General features: G+C 35.5%; 1 protein-coding gene across 8 annotated transcripts in view; it reads left to right on the top strand.

Annotated features, from left to right (window-relative positions):
* The window catches only part of LOC141127250 (keratin, type II cytoskeletal cochleal-like), a 478,789-nt gene that overhangs the window by 436,433 nt on the left and 23,623 nt on the right, over nt 1–18,733 (top strand). The window contains exon 10 of one of the 8 annotated variants that reach the window (XM_073613527.1): nt 10,808–11,216. The exons of 6 other annotated variants lie outside the window; for them this stretch is intronic. In XM_073613527.1, the coding sequence (XP_073469628.1) occupies nt 10,808–10,841 (34 nt within the window). In that variant the 3' untranslated portion in view covers nt 10,842–11,216. Of the gene's footprint in view, nt 1–10,807; nt 11,217–18,733 lie in introns of those variants that run through there. One more of the 8 variants, XM_073613522.1, reaches the window with a different exon arrangement.

Here is an 18,733-nt window from a genome sequence, read left to right as displayed (position 1 = left end):
GGAAGGAGGGTATATGTATCCGTGTCACCCAATATCCTGTGCATTTCCGCCATGTAATCTTTTTTGTCTAAAATTATAATGCCACCCCCTTTGTCGGCGGGCCTGATGACTAGATTTTTATTTTCACATAAAGAATCCAGACCTGCCACAAAGTCTCTGTCTATTTTTGCTTTATTGATAGGCATTTTATCTAGGTCACTGAGTACTATATCCCTAAAGACTTTAAGAGAGGGGGCCAAGGCCCCAGGAGGATTAAATAGAGAGGCATTTGTGAGTCCTGAATGCCTATAACCGATAGATGGGATATGGTTATCTTGGATGGGATTAGATACCATATAACGCTTGATGCTGAGTTTCCGTATGAACTTATGAATATCCATGTAGGTCTAAAATTTGTTCAGCCTACATGGGGGGGCAAATTTCAAACCCTTACTCAGCACCAATTTTTCTGAGTCAGTTAAGACAACAGTACTTAAATTAAATATTCCGTCTTCGGTTATGACTTTTTTCTTTTTTGATCGTAGCCTTCTCCCTCCTCTGGTCCCTCTTTTGGGTCTATAGGCCTTTTTATGCCCTGGGTGGATTTGTGAAAACCCCAATGTTGGATAGGATTGGAAGGGCCGGGGTTGGCCAGATCTTCACAAATGTCAAACCCGGAATGTGGTAATGAATTTGGTGTGCCAGACACCCCTCTAGGGTTAAGATTTTCACTGGGGCCCTCTAAATACCTCAATGGGTAGAAACTATTGTGAGTGCTCACATTGTATTCTGATACCTCTCTCCTATCAAAAGTTCCATGGTTATCAAAATGACGATATTCCATTTCATACCTATCTGGGTGGTCAGGCCTGCGTGCCATGTGGGGGTCATACCCATGATAATAGTTGGTCCCATTAATTGGGTCACAGGGGAATGGCGAGACCCCCCTATTATTATATTGGTAATACTATATATAATATAGAGGTATAGAGTTTGGAGTCCTTGCTATATCCTCTTAGCCACGCTGTATGCAGTCAAGTTACACCAGCTGGATTTCCCATACCAGGACGGAACACAGGCTGTTTCTTGCTTGCCTTGTGGTAAGCGCAATACTTGTGTGGTGATGGATCTCTGAGTGTGGTGTCTCTCTCATCTTTACCACCAAGTCTGGTTGTGTCCATTCATGGGTTTCTCTCTGGGACTGATTCTGGTCTATTATCATATATAAGGATTCCCATCCACTATATATGGACATCACTTTTTGATTTACAGTTTTATGTATAGATTTTTATATTTTTCTGATTATTGCTATGTTTCACATACACATATGAATTTTTCAACAGAAGTTTTTGGGATATGATTTGAAGATTATTTCACATATCTTATTCATATACAATTTAGCGCGGTTATTTCTTTTTCTTTCGGTATTTTTGGTGCACATCTCACTGTTTAACTGCTGCTTTTTGGGGGGTATATTAATTTAATGGTAGCGCAGTATTTTTTCTTGTTTTTTAATTTTATAGGTTCCATGCGAATAAGAACTTGGGACCATGGGACTGATGGTTTACGCCAATTCAGGGCTATTGCCCACTGTATAGCGCTAAACAGTGTTTGAATCAATTTTTGTTCTGAGGGAGCTACCAGTGGAAGGTCAGCAAATAGAATGCACATCTGATATGTCAGGGTGATGCTAGATCCAGTTATTTGTAGTATTTTGGAGGCGGTCTGCTGCCAGAGAGATTCCAGAACCCTACAGCTCCAGAAAGTATGGAGGAGAGTACCTTTTTCTCCACAGTCTCTAAAACATCTGTCCGTGATTGTTGGGAGCATTCTATGAATTCTAAATGGTGTATAGTACCATCTAGTATGCAGTTTTAGTACAGTTTCTTTAATAGCCACTGATCGGGTACATTTATGCATATTGGAGACCATATCGCTCCAGTCCTCCACCGAGAACTCCAGGCCTACCTCAGACTCCCAACCTAGCATTGCTTGAGATTTAGCGTCGGTGTGATGGTCGTTAAGGTACCTATACAGTGTAGAAATCGTCCCTCTGTCTCTGGACCCCCCATGACATAGACCCTCAAAGGGTGTTCCAACTTCTGCTCCCAACTGGGAGATAGCTTTTTGGAAGAAATGGCGAATCTGTAAATATTTGTACAGATCCGAGTTGGGTATGGCGAAGTTTTGGGTCAAGTGTTCAAAAGAACAAAATGTGTTGCCTTATAGCAGGGAATGCAGCGTCACCAATCCTTGCGAGGACCAGTTTGCGAAATCTATTTCAGCATGAAACGCTGCAGGGAATTTAGGGTCACCCAAAAAGGATGTCAGACGAGAGGGCTTAGTGAAAAGCTAAAATTTTTCTTTATATAGGGTCCAGAGATACAGGGACTGCCCAACTATTTCATTGAGCTGAGAGATACATCTATAGTTTACTGCATTTGTCCATAGAAGGCCAGGAGATAATAGGGTCTAACCAAAGCTCTCCTGAATTGTAACCACGGAATGTGAGTCGGGGAGGTGTGCCATTGGGCCAAGTGTACCATTCTTGCAGATAAATAATACTTCCATATGCCTGGGCATCCCAGTCCACCCCTATCTCGGGACCTAAACATCAATAACCTACCCATGCGTGGGTGTTTACCCTGCCAGATAAATTTTAACAAGACATCCTGAATGGTTTGGATAGTAGATCTGGATACATATAAAGGTAGGGCTCTGAAATAAAACAGTAATTTTGGAAGGGCCGACATTTTCACCACTTGTATGCGGCCTAAAAATGAGATATGATATAGGGACCACCGGGCCAATAATTTTGTAATATTTAAAAACACCTGGGGGTAATTTTGAGTGTATATTTTTTTAAGGGAAGGTGCTAAACGTATGCCCAGGTATTGTAGAGAATCTATATTCCAGGAGATATCAAAGCTACCTTTTAGGGAAGATATTAAGGAATGTGGTAAGTTAATGGGCATAGCCACACATTTGGAGGGGTTGACACCCAGACCTGACACCAGGGCAAAGTTATCTAATACTGCGAATAGGTTGGGCAAGGAGATTAAGGGATCCGAAAGAAACATAAGGACATCATCGGCGTAGAGACTCAGTTTAATTTAATACTTATGTAAAATTTTGATGTATATTCTGATATATTGTATTTATGAAGATATAGATGGCAACATAGTGAGATCCAGATTTTTCTCTATCTCAGGTAATTTTTCTATATTAATGTTATCATTGTTATCCCAATTACTATTACCACACCAGCTTTGCCATATGCTTTGCCCTGAGCCTTGTGATCCATTGCCACTACCTTATAACTATCATCACTTTCTAACACCAATACAATGGGGCTTAGGATGATTTCTCACAATGCCCAGGACATTAATTCACCTCACAAGAGAAAGAAAGCTTTTCGCCACTATAAAAGATTGGGAGTGGATATAATATTAATGCAAGAAACTCACTTCGCAACAGATAAACACCCTAAATTTTTTGACAAAAGTTTCAGCCAATTTTATTGCACTACTTACAACACAAAATCTAGGGGTGCTGCCATATTTATTAGGAACTCGGTGGTTTTTGAGGTTCAGAATGTCTTTAAGGACCCAGACAGTCGTTATTTGATTTTGAAAGGCTCAATTAAAGGACGTTCGGTCACCATTGCCTCAGTATATGCTCCAAATGAGGCCCACTCAAACTTTTTCAACAAATTTTTTGAGACTTTAGATAATTATCATTCCGCACATCTAATAGCGGGTGGTTACTTCAATTTAGCTGCTCATTCGGCTCTGAACAGAAGCAAAGTTGTCCCATCCTCTAAAGATTTCCCCAAATCTTTGAACAGATCACTATATAATCATCAATTAGTAGATACTTGGAGAGCCCACAACATAGGTATCAAATCCTACACATTCTATTCCCACCCGCATAACAGCTTTGCTCGACTTGATTACATCTTCTGCACCCCAATCCTACTTGCCAATTCCTCTAAAGCAGATATCCATGCATGTCCTTGGTCTGATCACCATATAATCTCCTTTAACACTTCACGCATAGGTCTAGCCAACACAACACATGCATGGCGAATAAACGTTCCTTGCTCACAGATCCATCAAGCAACCAACAAATTCTATCTCACCTTGAGCAATACTTTGCACACAACGTAACACCAGACATGTCTCCTACAAATATCTGGATGGCGCATAAAGCGGTAATGAGAGGCCATCTGATAAATATTGCCTCAATTAAAAACAAATCCAAACTTGCAGATATTAGATCCCTCACAAACGATCTAGACCATCTATATCACAGAAACAACCAAAACCCATCTAGTGACCTTTTTAAACAGATTCAAGAGAAACGCACTATCTTAGACACATTATTAGCATCGGACACCGAAAAGGCCCTCAGATGGTCTAAAGCCAGATTCTTACTCAACAGCAATTCATATTTCACCATGTTCGCTAGAAAACTTAATCAATCTACAAAACCACCCCACACATACAAATTAAAGAACCCATCTGGAAATATGGTGTCCCATCCCAAAGAAGTCATGAAACTGTTCTTAGACTTCTATAAAAATCTTCTTTCCACATCACAATCAGCCCCCAAACAGTCTTCCCTTGACTGGCTTAACATTAAGTTTGCAGAATCATTAGAACTTTAAAGATATCAACAGCCCCAGGCCCAGACAGTTATTCCATGTCCTATTATAAAAAAATTTGCCCCTACCATTACCCCACACCTTACTAAACTATATAATAATATCTTACAAGGCGGCCAATTCCCATCTGAAATGCTAATAGCCAACATGTCCCTTCTTCCTAAACCAAATAAAGATCACTCCACCCCTCAAAACTACCGCCCAATATCAGTTAATGATAACGACCTAAAAATATTTGGCCGAATTTTGGCAGACAGATTATCGGCTGTTATCTCCCCATTAGTTGATCCTGATCAAACAGGTTTAATTTCTAACAGACAACATACGACTGACCACAAATATCATTCAAGACTCCAACATAAATTCCAAATCCACATTACTACTCAGTCTTGATATACACAAAGCTTTTGACAGCATTTCCTGGTCATATCTTGATACTCTACTCCCCAAATATGGCATCAACAATGAATTCTTACATGGTTTTAAGGCTCTCTATCACAACCCACAAACACGTATCAAACTCCCAGGCAACAACTCTGACTTTTTCCCCCTGACCAAAGGTACCAGACAGGGTTGCCCCCTCTCCCCTCCCCTCTACTTTTTGCCCTCACGATAGAATCCCTTGCCTGCGCTATTAGAAATAACACAGACATTAAAGGATATTTCAAGGGATCCAAAGAATACAAGCTAAGTCTCTACGCAGATGACGTACTTCTGTTTATAACTGACCCTCTTATCTCCCTACCCAACCTAACTGAAACCCTTGCCATCTTCCACGACCTGACAGGTCTGAGTGTAAATCTAAATGCCCAGCTTTACCATTCAACATTCCCTCAGCCTTAATAGCTTCACTTAAGGACAAATCCTCATTCAATTGGAACGTGGATTCATTTAGATATCTAGGTATGCAAATTACATCTTTGTATAAAATGTTTTACCAAGAAAACTATCCTCCTTTATTTAATAGTATTAAAAATCTACTTAATCTTTGGTCATCATACCAGATTTCATTCTCGGGTAGAATAGTGGCCGTAAAAATGATGATATTACCCAAACTTTTATTTTTTTTAGAGCCCTTCCTCTTATTCTACATAAAAAAACATTTGATTCTTTACAGAGAGAGATCAGCAAATTCATATGGCTAAACAAGAAACCCAGATTTAGCTATTCCCTTATGTTTAGACCCCAAATAAAAGGAGGCCTCAGCATTCCTAACCTTTGGCTTTATTATCTATCGACCAGATTTACCCAATTAGCCCAATGGTATGCCCCTTCACTTCAAATCCCTTGGCTCCGGTTCGAAGAAGAATCTGTCCTACCCTACAATCTACAAGGAGTTCTCTGGTCCAAGACTATCCCACCACAAAAAATAAGACCCCAAAACCTCATTGTCACTCACAAACTTCAAATATGGAACAGACAAGTCTCTAAATTCAAGTTATCCTCTGACATTCCCCCTTGGCTTCCTTTCTAGGTGACCCTCGTTTTCCCCTCCCAGATAGAGCTCAAGATCAAAACTCTCTAACGAATTGGAAGTCACATAACCTAACACATTTAAAATTGCTCTCCCACAACAATTCATTCCTCACTTTCTCCAGTCTAAAAATAAAATATGATTTCCCACCTACTGAACTAGAGAACTATACAAATATAAGACAATTCTATCAGAAATATCATTCACTTACACTCCATCCCCCCTATACACAATTTGAACAAATTTGTATCTCCTCCCCCCGTGATAGTGGAATATATAAAAGTTTAAATGAGACCAACATGCCTGAGAAATCACATCCCATGCTACAATGGGAATCAGATTTAGATACCTCATTTACTCTTGATCAATGGGATACTATTTTTACAAATCTCCATAAATGTACCAAAACAACCTCGATCAGAGAATCAGCCATCAAATTGCTCTATAGATGGTATTTTACCCTCGCTAAACTTAACTCATTTTATCCCTCACTATCCCACTCTGCTTTAGGGGTTGCCCCTCTCAGGGTACACTTTTACATATCTTTTGGGATTGTCCCCATATAAAAAACACTTGGCATAAGGCTAGCAAAATCATTGAAAAAATATCCGGTAGGAAGATTTCTCTTACATTCTTCTATTCTCCCCTAGACATGTGCAGGATGAAAAAATTCGTTTAGTTTAGTTCCGTTTCGATTCGTTATTTAACTTAATTCGTTTAGTTAAATTCGTTGCATTCATTACATTCGTTTTCGGAATTCGTTTCGTTTCGTATTCGAATTCAAAAAAATTCGACCGCATTCGAAAAAATTCGACCGTATTCGAAAAAAACTATCAAATTCGAAAAAAATTCTAACACATTCGAAAAAAACTGTCAAATTCGAAAAAATTCTACCACATTCGAAAAAAACTATCAAATTCGAAAAAATTCTACCACATTCGAAAAAAACTATCAAATTCGAAAAAATTCTACCACATTCGAAAAAAACTATCAAATTCGAAAAAATTCTACCACATTCGAAAAAAACTGTCAATTTCGAAAAAATTCTACCACATTCGAAAAAAACTGTCAAATTCGAAAAAATTCTACCACATTCGAAAAAAACTATCAAATTCAAAAAAAATGTTACTACATTTGAAAAAAATATTAAATTCGAAAAAATTCTACCACATTCGAAAAAAACTGTCAAATTCGAAAAAATTCTACCACATTCGAAAAAAACTATCAAATTCGAAAAAATTCTACCACATTCGAAAAAAACTATCAAATTCGAAAAAATTCTACCACATTCGAAAAAAACTATCAAATTCGAAAAAATTCTACCACATTCGAAAAAAACTGTCAATTTCGAAAAAATTCTACCACATTCGAAAAAAACTGTCAAATTCGAAAAAATTCTACCACATTCGAAAAAAACTATCAAATTCAAAAAAAATGTTACTACATTTGAAAAAAATATTAAATTCGAAAAAATTCTACCACATTCGAAAAAACTGTCAAATTCGAAAAATTTCTACCACATTTGAAAAAAACTATAAAATTCGAAAAAAACAATAACTGAATTTGAAAAAGTAAACTATATATAACCATTTTGCGAAATTTGAAATTCGTATAGAATGAAATCGAATTCCAATAGAAAAGATTAGGATAGAATAGAAAGTATAAAAGAATAGCATAGAAAAACAATAGATCAGAATAGAAAAAAATATAATATATTGTATTCTAAGCTTTTCTATTTGAATTCGAATTCATTCTGTACCAAATTCCAATTTTGGAAGATGGTTAAATATATATATTATATTTTTTTTCTATTTTGTTCCATTGTTTTTCTATGCTATTCTTTTCTATTCTATTCTAAACTTTTCTATTCGAATTTGAATTAATTCTATGCGAAATTCGAATTTCGGAAGATGGCTTCTAAAATTAGAATTTCGTATAGAATGAATTCGAATTTGAATAGAAAAGATTAGAATAGAAATAGAATAGACTAGAAAAACAATAGAACAGAAGAGAATAAAATATAATATATATATTTTTTTCTATTCTGTTTCATTGTTTTTCTATGCTATTCTTTTTTATTCTATTCTAAACATTTCTATTCGAATTTGAATTCATTCTATACGAAATTCGAATTTCGGAAGATGGCTTCTGAAATTCGAATTTCGTATAGAATGAATTTGAATTTGAATAGAAAAGAATAGACTAGAAAAACAATAGAACAGAACAGAATAAAATATAATATATATATTATATCTTATTCTATTCTGTTCTATTGTTTTTCTAGTCTATTCTTTCTACTCTATTTTAATCTTTTCTATTCAAATTAATTTTATACGAAATTCGAATTTTGGAAGTTGGTTTTATATATATCCAGGCGGGTCCTTTCACCGGATGAGGTAGGACTTTTTAACCGTGGTTTATCTTACTGTCCTAAAAGTCACCTAGATCCATTTCAGTTAGATCAAGATCTGTATCGCCTATTTCGCAATATTAGATGGAAGGTCCATTTTCTTCACAAACCATTTGTTCATAATGACATACCTGAAGGGAGACTAAGCAGTAAAAGTCTAGGACTGGTAATGAAATCTAAATCCGTCCCCCCTACCACTTATGTCCCTGTTGAGATGTTTGTACAGGAGGTTACCCGAGATGTGAAACGTTTGTTGAAACAAGTGGACTTTAAAGACCATGTACCTAACAATCTGTCCCCTCATGAAAGAGTGACATTACGGGAATTAACCAAACGGAATGACATTATTTGCAAACCTGCTGATAAAGGGGGTTCGGTAGTCATTATGGACCCCCAGGCTTATGAGAATGAGATCAGGCGACAATTGGATGACGACACAGTATACAAACCTCTACAATCAGATCCCACATGGAGTATTAGAAAGATCTTGGAGAGTATTGTGAAACCGGCATTTAAAGAAGGATTAATTTCACACGATTTATGCGAATTTTTGTTACCAACACATACCCGCATTCCGGTCTTGTATATACTCCCCAAGATCCATAAGGACAAACATTCCCCACCGGGACGCCCGATTGTATCGGGGAGGGATTCAATTTTTGTACCCACGGCCAAGTTACTGGATAAAGTACTATCACCCTTGGTTAAGGCCACCCCATCTTACATCAAGGACTCTGGTGACTTTCTGACCAAAATCAGGGACTTACCACAAATCCAGAATGAATATATCCTTGTCACTTGGGATGTAACAAGTCTATATACATCGATTCCTCATGTGGCTGGCATTGAGGCAGCGCTAAGCCTAATTAGGAAATGTCAGGAGTACTCAGAAGCTCAGATCATTTTTTTTGAGAAATTGTTTAGATTGATTTTGTATAATAACTATTTTCTCTTTAAAGACCGGTACTATGTGCAATTGACGGGGGTAGCCATGGGTTCTAATGTTGCCCCGCCATATGCCTGTTCATTTATGCATGATTTTGAGCAAAAACATATTTTTGTGAATGATCTGTTTCGGGAACATTGCGCCACCTGGTGGCGTTATATAGATGACATTTTTGTCATATGGCGGGGCAACATTGAATCACTCAAAATGTTTGATGAGATGATCAATAGTATTTCACCAGAGATCCAGTTCAAGATTCATATTGGTGGAGACTCGGTCCCCTTTCTAGATATACGGGCATATATAAAACAGGGACGGATTGAAACTGACATATACACGAAACCTACAGATAGGAATCAGCTATTGAGATATGACAGCTATCATCCCCCTCATGTCTTTAGTTCTATTATCAGAAGCCAGCTTCTCAGAGTGACGCGAATAGTGAGTGATACTACAGTTAAAAATGAAAGATTAGATGAAATGTGCTGCAAATTTAAGGAGCGGGGCTACCCAGAAAACATAATCCGACACGAATTAAATAAGATTTTGAATCCTATTGAGATTCCCAATAGGAAAAGATACTCAGTTGACAAACCTCGAATTCCATTTGTCTTCCAGTTTAACAGTTATAGCGAGAGGATCTTTAATGTATTAAGAAAACATTGGACGATATTGAAACGATCCTATCCTCATATAGAGGAGTTTCAGTTAACTCCGATGAAGGCATACCGGCGCAATAAAACCTTGCGCGACCTCTTAGTGCGATCCGAATTTAAACCAGAGAGGCAGGATGAGAAAAAGATGACCTTTCTTGGCAGTAAAAGAAAAGGCTGTTACCCCTGTCTCAATTGCATTCAATGCAATTTAGTTATCAAAGGGAATAATTTTTCTCATCCTAGGACTAATAAGAAAATAATCATTAACGGTTTTTACACCTGTCAGTCATCATATGTAATTTACATTCTCACATGCCCCTGTAATCTCCTTTATGTGGGGGAAACCACCCAAAAAATTAAAGACCGTATCGCACAACACCGTAGTACAATTAGACATCCTCAATCAAGTTTACCTGTATCGCGTCACTTCTCAGAAATGGGCCACAAAGACACAGATCTACGCTTTATGGTTTTAGAAGAGATTCCCCATGACAAAAGAGGGGGTGATAGGATTTTGAAACTAAAAAGACGTGAAGTTTGGTGGATCAACAAATTACAGTCCCTGTACCCTGATGGTATGAACAGGGACTATGATTTGTTTCTGTTTGTTTAAAAATCTATAGTACAAGATTGATTAGAGGTATGACTATTTTTGAATATGTTATATTTTCTCTAGATTGATCACAAAAGGCTCCCGTTGGAAATACTAGATAGCAGAATATCAACTGGAATCCATGAAGAAACTTGAGACATGTATAGAAATAGCAACATATGTATATTCATGAGAAATATTTACAAAACACCGAGCTAATTAAATGAGATAATATTATTGGTTCATAAGTGATATGATGAGGATATTTGAGATGTAATATGATGAACCTATTTTGTAGATTATCCCCTATTGGGGAATTTAGGATGGTTTTAGGGTAGTAGGTTTATTTAATAGGGTTAAATTTGGAAAGGTTTTAGGTGTTTTGTATAGGATAATTAATTATGTGACACAGGTGTGTATCAGACTGGGTGTGGATAAAGGAACACAGTGTGGTTTAGCTTTTCACACACAGCCTGAAAAGCCTGACGAAGAGCGAGTTGTGCTCGGAACTGTACAGTGGCTTGCTTGTATTTTGAAACAATTAATGGATTAATTTTTCAGTAAAAGGACACTTTTTGGCATCAAGCATCGTTCCATGTGTTTTTTTTATATATATATATATATATATATATATATATATATATATATAAAATATTTTTTCTATTCTGTTCTATTGTTTTTCTATTATTTTCTATTATATTCTGATCTTTTCTATTTGAATTCAAATTCATTCTATACAAAATTCGAATTTCAGAAAATAGTTATATAGAAATAGAATGAAATCAAATTCTAATAGAAAAGAATAGAATAGAAAAACAATAGAACAGAATAGAAAGAAATATTTTATATATATATAAAAATAAATAAAACCATCTTCCGAAATTGGAATTTGGTACAGAATGAATTCGAATAGAAAAGATTAGAATAGAATATTTTATATTTTTTTCTATTCTGTTCTATTGTTTTTCTATGCTATTCTTTTATATTATTTTCTGTTCTATTCTAATCTTTTCTATTTGAATTCATTCTGTACCAAATTCCAATTTCAGAAGATGTGTGTGTGTGTATATATATATATATATATATATATATATATATATATATATATATATTTTTTTTTTTTTTTCTATTCTGTTCTATTGTTTTTCTGTTCTAGTCTTTTCTATTAGAATTCGATATCATTCTATTTCATTCTGTTTCTGTATAACCATTTTCGGAAATTCAAATTTTGTATAGAATGATTTCGCATTCAAATAGAAAAGATTAGAATAAAATAGAAAAGAATAGAAAAGAATAGAAAAACAATAGACCAGCATAGAAAAAAAATAAAAATAAAAAATATATATATAAATATATATACCGTATTTATCGGCATATAACACGCACTTTTTTCCCCTTAAAATCAGGGGAAAATCATGGGTGCGTGTTATACGCCGATCCCTTGCGATCCTGAGCTGACAGATCTTCAAAATCGCCGACCGCGATTTGAAAATGGCGCCGAAATACACAGAGCCGGTCCTCGGCTCTTCTCGGCCACTTTCGGCTTCACTCGAGTGCCGCCCGAACCTAGCCGAGTGTACTCGGCTAGGTTCGGATAGCTCCGCTCACAGTCACGCCCATCCCGGGCGGGACTACGAGTGGAGACGAAAGTGAACGAGAGCCGCCGAGAAGAGCCGAGGACCGGCTCTGTGTATTTTGGCGCCGGCGGCACCATTTTCAAATCGCGGTCGGCGATTTTGAAGCTCAGGATCGCAGGGGATCACAGGATTTTCAAACTGCGAGCTGCAAGGCTGCACTGGGGCAAGGCTGCACTGGGATAAGGCTGCAATGGACACTGGGAAGGCTGCACTGACAAGGCTGCACTGACATGGCTGCACTGGGGCAAGGCTGCACTGAGAAGGCTGCAATGATGGGCATTTAAATGTAAATTTTTTTCCCTTAAACTTCCCTCCTAAAAGTTTTTTTTTCCTTAAAATTCCCTCCTAAACTTGGGGTGCGTGTTATACGCCAGTGCGTGTTATACGCCGATAAATACGGTAATTTTTTTGTATTATTCTCTTCTATTGTTTTTTTATGCTTTTCTTTTCTATTATTTTATATTCTATAATAGTCTTTTCAATTCAAATTCATTCTATACGAAATTCGAATTTCGGAACATGGCTTCTGAAGTTTGAATTTCTTATAGAATGAATTCGAATTAGAACAGAAAATAATAGAAAAGAATAGACTAGAAAAACAATAGAACAGAATAGAAGAAAATATAATATATATATATATATTATATATTATATTTTCTTCTATTCTGTTCTATTGTTTTTCTAGTCTATTCTTTTCTATTATTTTCTATTCTATTCTAATCTTTTATATTCAAATTTGATTTCGGTCTATATGAAATTCGAATTTTGGAAGATGTTTTATATATATATATATATATATATATATATATATATATATATATATATATATATATAAAAATTTTCTATTCTGTTTCATTGTTTTTCTATGCTATTCTTTTCTATTCTATTCTAAACTTTTCTATTCGAATTTGAATTCATTCTATACGAAATTCGAATTTCGGAAGATGGCTTCTGAAAGTGGAATTTCGTATAGAATGAATTTGAATTTGAATATAAAAGATTAGAATAGAAAATAATAGACTAGACAAACAATAGAACAGAATAAAATATAATATATATAATTTTTTGTATTCTGTTCTATTGTTTTTCTAGTCTTTTCTCTTCTACTCTGTTCTAATCTTTTCTATTCAAATTCGAATTCATTTTATAAGAAATTCAAATTTCGGAAGATGGTTTTATATATATATATATATATATATATATATATATATATATATATATATATATATATATATATATATATATATACACATATATATGTATAATATATATATACATATATATATATATATATATATTATACATATACACACACACACATATATATATATATTATACATATACACACATATATATATATATAAAACCATCTTCCGAAATTTGAATTTCTTATAATATGAATTTGAATTTGAATAGAAAAGATTAGAATAGAGTAGAAGAGAAAAGACTAGAAAAACAATAGAACAGAATAGAATAAATTATATATATTATATTTTATTCTGTTCTGTTCTATTGTTTGTCTAGTCTATTATTTTCTATTCTAATCTTTTCTATTCAAATTTGAATTCATTCTATACGAAATTCCACTTTCAGAAGCCATCTTCCGAAATTCGAATTTCGTATAGAATGAATTCAAATTCGAATAGAAAAGTTTAGAATAGAATAGAAAAGAATAGCATAGAAAAACAATGAAACAGAATAGAAAATTATATATATAACATCTTCCAAAATTCGAATTTCATATAGACCGAAATCAAATTTGAATGTAAAAGATTAGAATAGAATAGAAAATAATAGAAAAGAATAGACTAGAAAAACAATAGAAGAGAATAGAAGAAAATATAATATATATATTATATTTTCTTCTATTCTGTTCTATTGTTTTTCTAGTCTATACTTTTCTATTATTTTCTGTTCTAATCTTTTCTATTCAAATTCGAATTCATTCTATACGAAATTCAAACTTCAGAAGCCATGTTCCGAAATTCGAATTTAGTATAGAATGAATTTGAATTTGAATTGAAAATACTATTATAGAATATAAAATAATAGAAAAGAAAAGCATAAAAAAAATATATATATATATATATATATATATATATATACATATTCTATTGCTTTATTATTTTATATTCTACCTTATTGTTTTTTTTAGAAAAACGTTTTCTATTTTTTTTTAATTTGATTATGTTTTCGAATTCGATTCAAATATGTTTTCGAATATGTTTTCGAATTCGATTCGAATATGTTTTCGAATTCGATTCGAATATGTTTTCGAATTCGATTCGAATATGTTTTCGAATTCGATTCGAATATGTTTTCGAATTCGATTTGAATATGTTTTTGAATTCGATTCGAATTTGTTCGTTTTTTTTCGGATTCGTTTAAATTCTTTACTTTTGTCATTCGGAAATTCGGATGCATCCGAATTTCCGAATAATGAAAAATTCGTCCGAATTTCGATTCGGAACGAAACGAAATGCACATGCCTATTCTCCCCTATACAGAATATTCCAATGACTAGCACAAGGCTAATCCACACATTTCTCAGCTCCATTCATTGGGCTATATCCTTCAATTGGTGCTCCACTACAATACCTTGGTCACAAATTCTCAACCGCATGACGAACATCAAACTTTCTGAAAAAATTCACCACATGTTATATGACTCTATGCCACTTTATCAAAAAAATGGACTCTCTGGGACACCACCTCTCTAAAATTTCTATTTTATTTTCCTCACCTCCTCTCCTTAACACATACGTAATTATCCTTCTTTCTTCCCTCCATGACAATACTCTTAACTGGCCTGTTTATGTCACTTTGCATTATTTCATCTGACTAACCATAACCCTTTTTTATTTCCTGTACAACATTCACTGTTAAAGATATTTGTATACATACCTGTACCATCATTGTAATTGTTTTATACCTTGACCTTTTACATAATAAAAATAATTTGTGAACATAAAAAAACATTTTGCATCTCCATTACCAAGTTCACGACCACCAGAACCAGCCACTATCTACCAACATAGCGGCTTGAAAAATAATTCAGTTTTCAATCCAAACAAGGGTACCCACCACCACATTGAGGTTTTTAAAAACATGGTACAGGATGAAATTAAAACACTACATGTAAACAAAAGTAAGAGTAACCAAACAATATGGGAGGGAATCAAGAAGTTAGAATCCAACAAACAAATAGTAGTTCGACCAGCGGACAAGGAGGGAGGGGTGGTGATACTTACTAAAGACAATTACAATAAAGAGATCCACAGATTGTTAGGGGATACAACTACCTATAAGCCCCTGAGGGCAGACCCCACAGCTAAACTCAAATCAGAATTGATAACTTGGGTGAATAAGGGTAGTACTAATAACATTTTAGATAGTAAAGAGGCCAAATATCTCATTCCACATTTTCCCCATATCCCAGTACTATACATAGTGCCCAAGATCCATAAAAATAAAGAAAACCCACCGGGTCTGCCATTATTAGGGATAGGGTCTTTATATTCCCGCTTGGGTGAGTACCTTGATATTTATCTCTAGCCCCTGGTTATTAAGGGCAGATCATACTTGAAAGACAGCCGCAAACTCATTAAATCACTTCAAACCATTGAGGTAGATGAGCATACCATATTGGTTACAGTGGATATTGAATCACTGTATACCAACATTAGACAGCCAGATGCTCTTCTAGCAGTCAAATTGGCCCTTATGGAGGAATCCGGACTAAACACACTACAAATCAACTTTCTGGTTGAAGGATTACAACTAGCTATGGGCAACAATTATTTTTGGGCTCAGGACACTTACTTTAACCAAATTAAGGGGGTAGCGATGGGGGCTAGGTATGCCCCCAGCGTGGCCAATATAGTGCTCAATAAGTGGGAAAGGGAAACCATTTACAAAACATCTAATAAATCATTATTGTACTATAAAAGGTACATTGATGACATTATTCTATTATGGGAAGGTCCCCATGAAAAACTGGAAATGTCCCTAGCATGTATGAATATTAATAATTATGGCCTCAAATTCACAGCAGAAAGTAGTTTGAATACCATTAATTTTTTGGATCTCACCCTGACAAAAAACATGAATAGAATCGGTACTAAGACCCATTTTAAGGTGACGGATAGAAATGGGTTTGTACCAATTCACAGCTGTCACCATCCCCAGTGGTTGGGGGGGTACCAAAAGGCCAATTAATGCGAGTCCGGTGCTATTGTGACAACCTTACAGATTTCCACACACAAGCTGAGATGCTCAGATCAACAGATTTCAGGAAAAAGGTTACTTGCAACAGTCACTCATCACAACCACAAATCAGGTGATTCAAATGAATAGAGATGAATTATTGACCAACAAAAAGAAGTCTTCCTCCCTTGAAGGGGGCCTAGCTTTTGTCTCAAACTTTCATAGATAATACAAAGACATTGAAAAGGTTTTTAAGAAATACTGGCCTATATTATTAAAAGATAAGGATTTGCAAAACATATTACCAGTTTATCTACAGGAGGGCTCCAGGCTTAAGAAACATAATAGCGCCCAATGTACTGGACCCCCCAAAAAAGCCCCCAATGTTTCTTGATGGGTCGGGGTTCTATTACTGTACTCGATGCAAGGCCTGTCATACTACGAAACGACAGACAAAAAAAGTCACTAAATTCACCCATGAGGAGTTCATTATTAAACCCCTGATAACTTGCTATTCCAAACATGGAGTGCCCATGTTCCCTGCAATATGTGGGGAGGACCACACGAGAACTAAGGGTACGAATCAATGAACATGTGACAAATATTGCTAAAGATTTTTTGAATCAAAGTGTCTCCAGACATTTCTGCCTTTTCCACAATAGGGACCCTAGTCTCCTCACATTTTATGGTATAGACAGAGTCACTCCCAATTGGAGAGGCACAGACCTCAAGAAAGCAATTTCTCAAAATGAGACCCAGTGGTTATACCGCCTTAGTTCGATGCAGTCATTGGAACTCAACATAGAACTAGATCTAAATTGCTTTTTGACTAATGAGTAAAGTGGGGGTGAATTTTATTAAGAGGAGGTTTACTATCTAAAATCTATATTGCACCAACTATCTAGGACTTCTCTTTCGCTACTCAAAGGAGTACCCACTGATGCTTTTATTTGATTCATTTTCATTGGCACTGTGCCAGCAGCTCCAACATCATTATTCGTATATCTTTATTCTTAATTTTCAATTTTATTTTTTACTGTTTAATTTTTAACTTTCATATTTTAATTTAATTATACACATGTACTACTTATTTTAAATGTACTGACCCCCAAGATAATATGAATGCATTGTTTATCAGAGGAGGTACATTTCCTGTATTTGCAGTGCTCTGCAGTTTTGGCTTCCGCGATTAGGCATGCTAATTGTGTTCTCCAATCATGCTCACCACTGACACTGAGGCTGTTAAACGGCCTAGCCACTAGTCAGGCTTAATTTTCATTGGCTAAACTCTCAGATTAACTAAACTGCCTAGCAACTACCCAATTCAAACTCCCATTGGTCAATGGTTTGACTATTTTAGTATGCTTGTACTGTAACCAGGCACGCCTCCTAAAGACGGGATACGAAACGTACATCGAGGCATGCCTGGTTACGCAATCTGATTCACAATTCCGGTCCCTCTGCTTGTCGGCAGCTGGTGGTGAAGCGCACGGCAGCTACCACGTGCAGAGCGGAGCTTCCAGTCCCATATGAGCGGAACAGCCTCAGTGCCGGGCAAGGGCACTTTTAAATCTAAGCAGCCATTTGGCTTTTGTTTTTAATTGTTTTTACAATAAACTGGATTACACTATTCCAGTTCTTCTTGTATCCTTCTACATATTTCCTGATATCTTACTGGGGGAGAGGAAAAGTTTACCCACTCGGCTTATCCATCCCATTGCAGCAAGTCATTTCTTGCTAAAGGCTTTATTTGACCTTTTTTTAACTAATAAGGTCAACAACTTCTGTTAAGCGGATATCCACTTACATAGCACTTTGGGTGTACAACACAGCTGGTGAAGGTTGCTCATCTATACAGGTTCACTCATTTGAGTTGTTTTGTTTATTTTTAAATTGCACTTGGACTTTTCCATTGGGATTTTCATATGTATTTCCACAAGTACATTATTTTTTAACACATGCAGGGATTGCATAGTTGTAATTCCTTTGGTATATGCACTATTTGTATATAGTTATTTTTTATAGATGTACTTAGCATTTTTGTATGGCACATTGATATTTATTTATATTTAATTTTTTTTGGGCATGTTATTTACCATGCAACATAGCAAATTATAAACTCAGGCCTAGCGCCCTCCACCACATACATTTCTGATTTGCACTAGAA

Source organism: Aquarana catesbeiana, linkage group LG02 (assembly GCF_042186555.1).
Source record: "Aquarana catesbeiana isolate 2022-GZ linkage group LG02, ASM4218655v1, whole genome shotgun sequence".
Lineage (NCBI taxonomy): Eukaryota > Metazoa > Chordata > Amphibia > Anura > Ranidae > Aquarana > Aquarana catesbeiana.
Note: the sequence above shows the minus strand (reverse complement) of the source record. Positions and strands in the feature narration are given on the sequence as shown.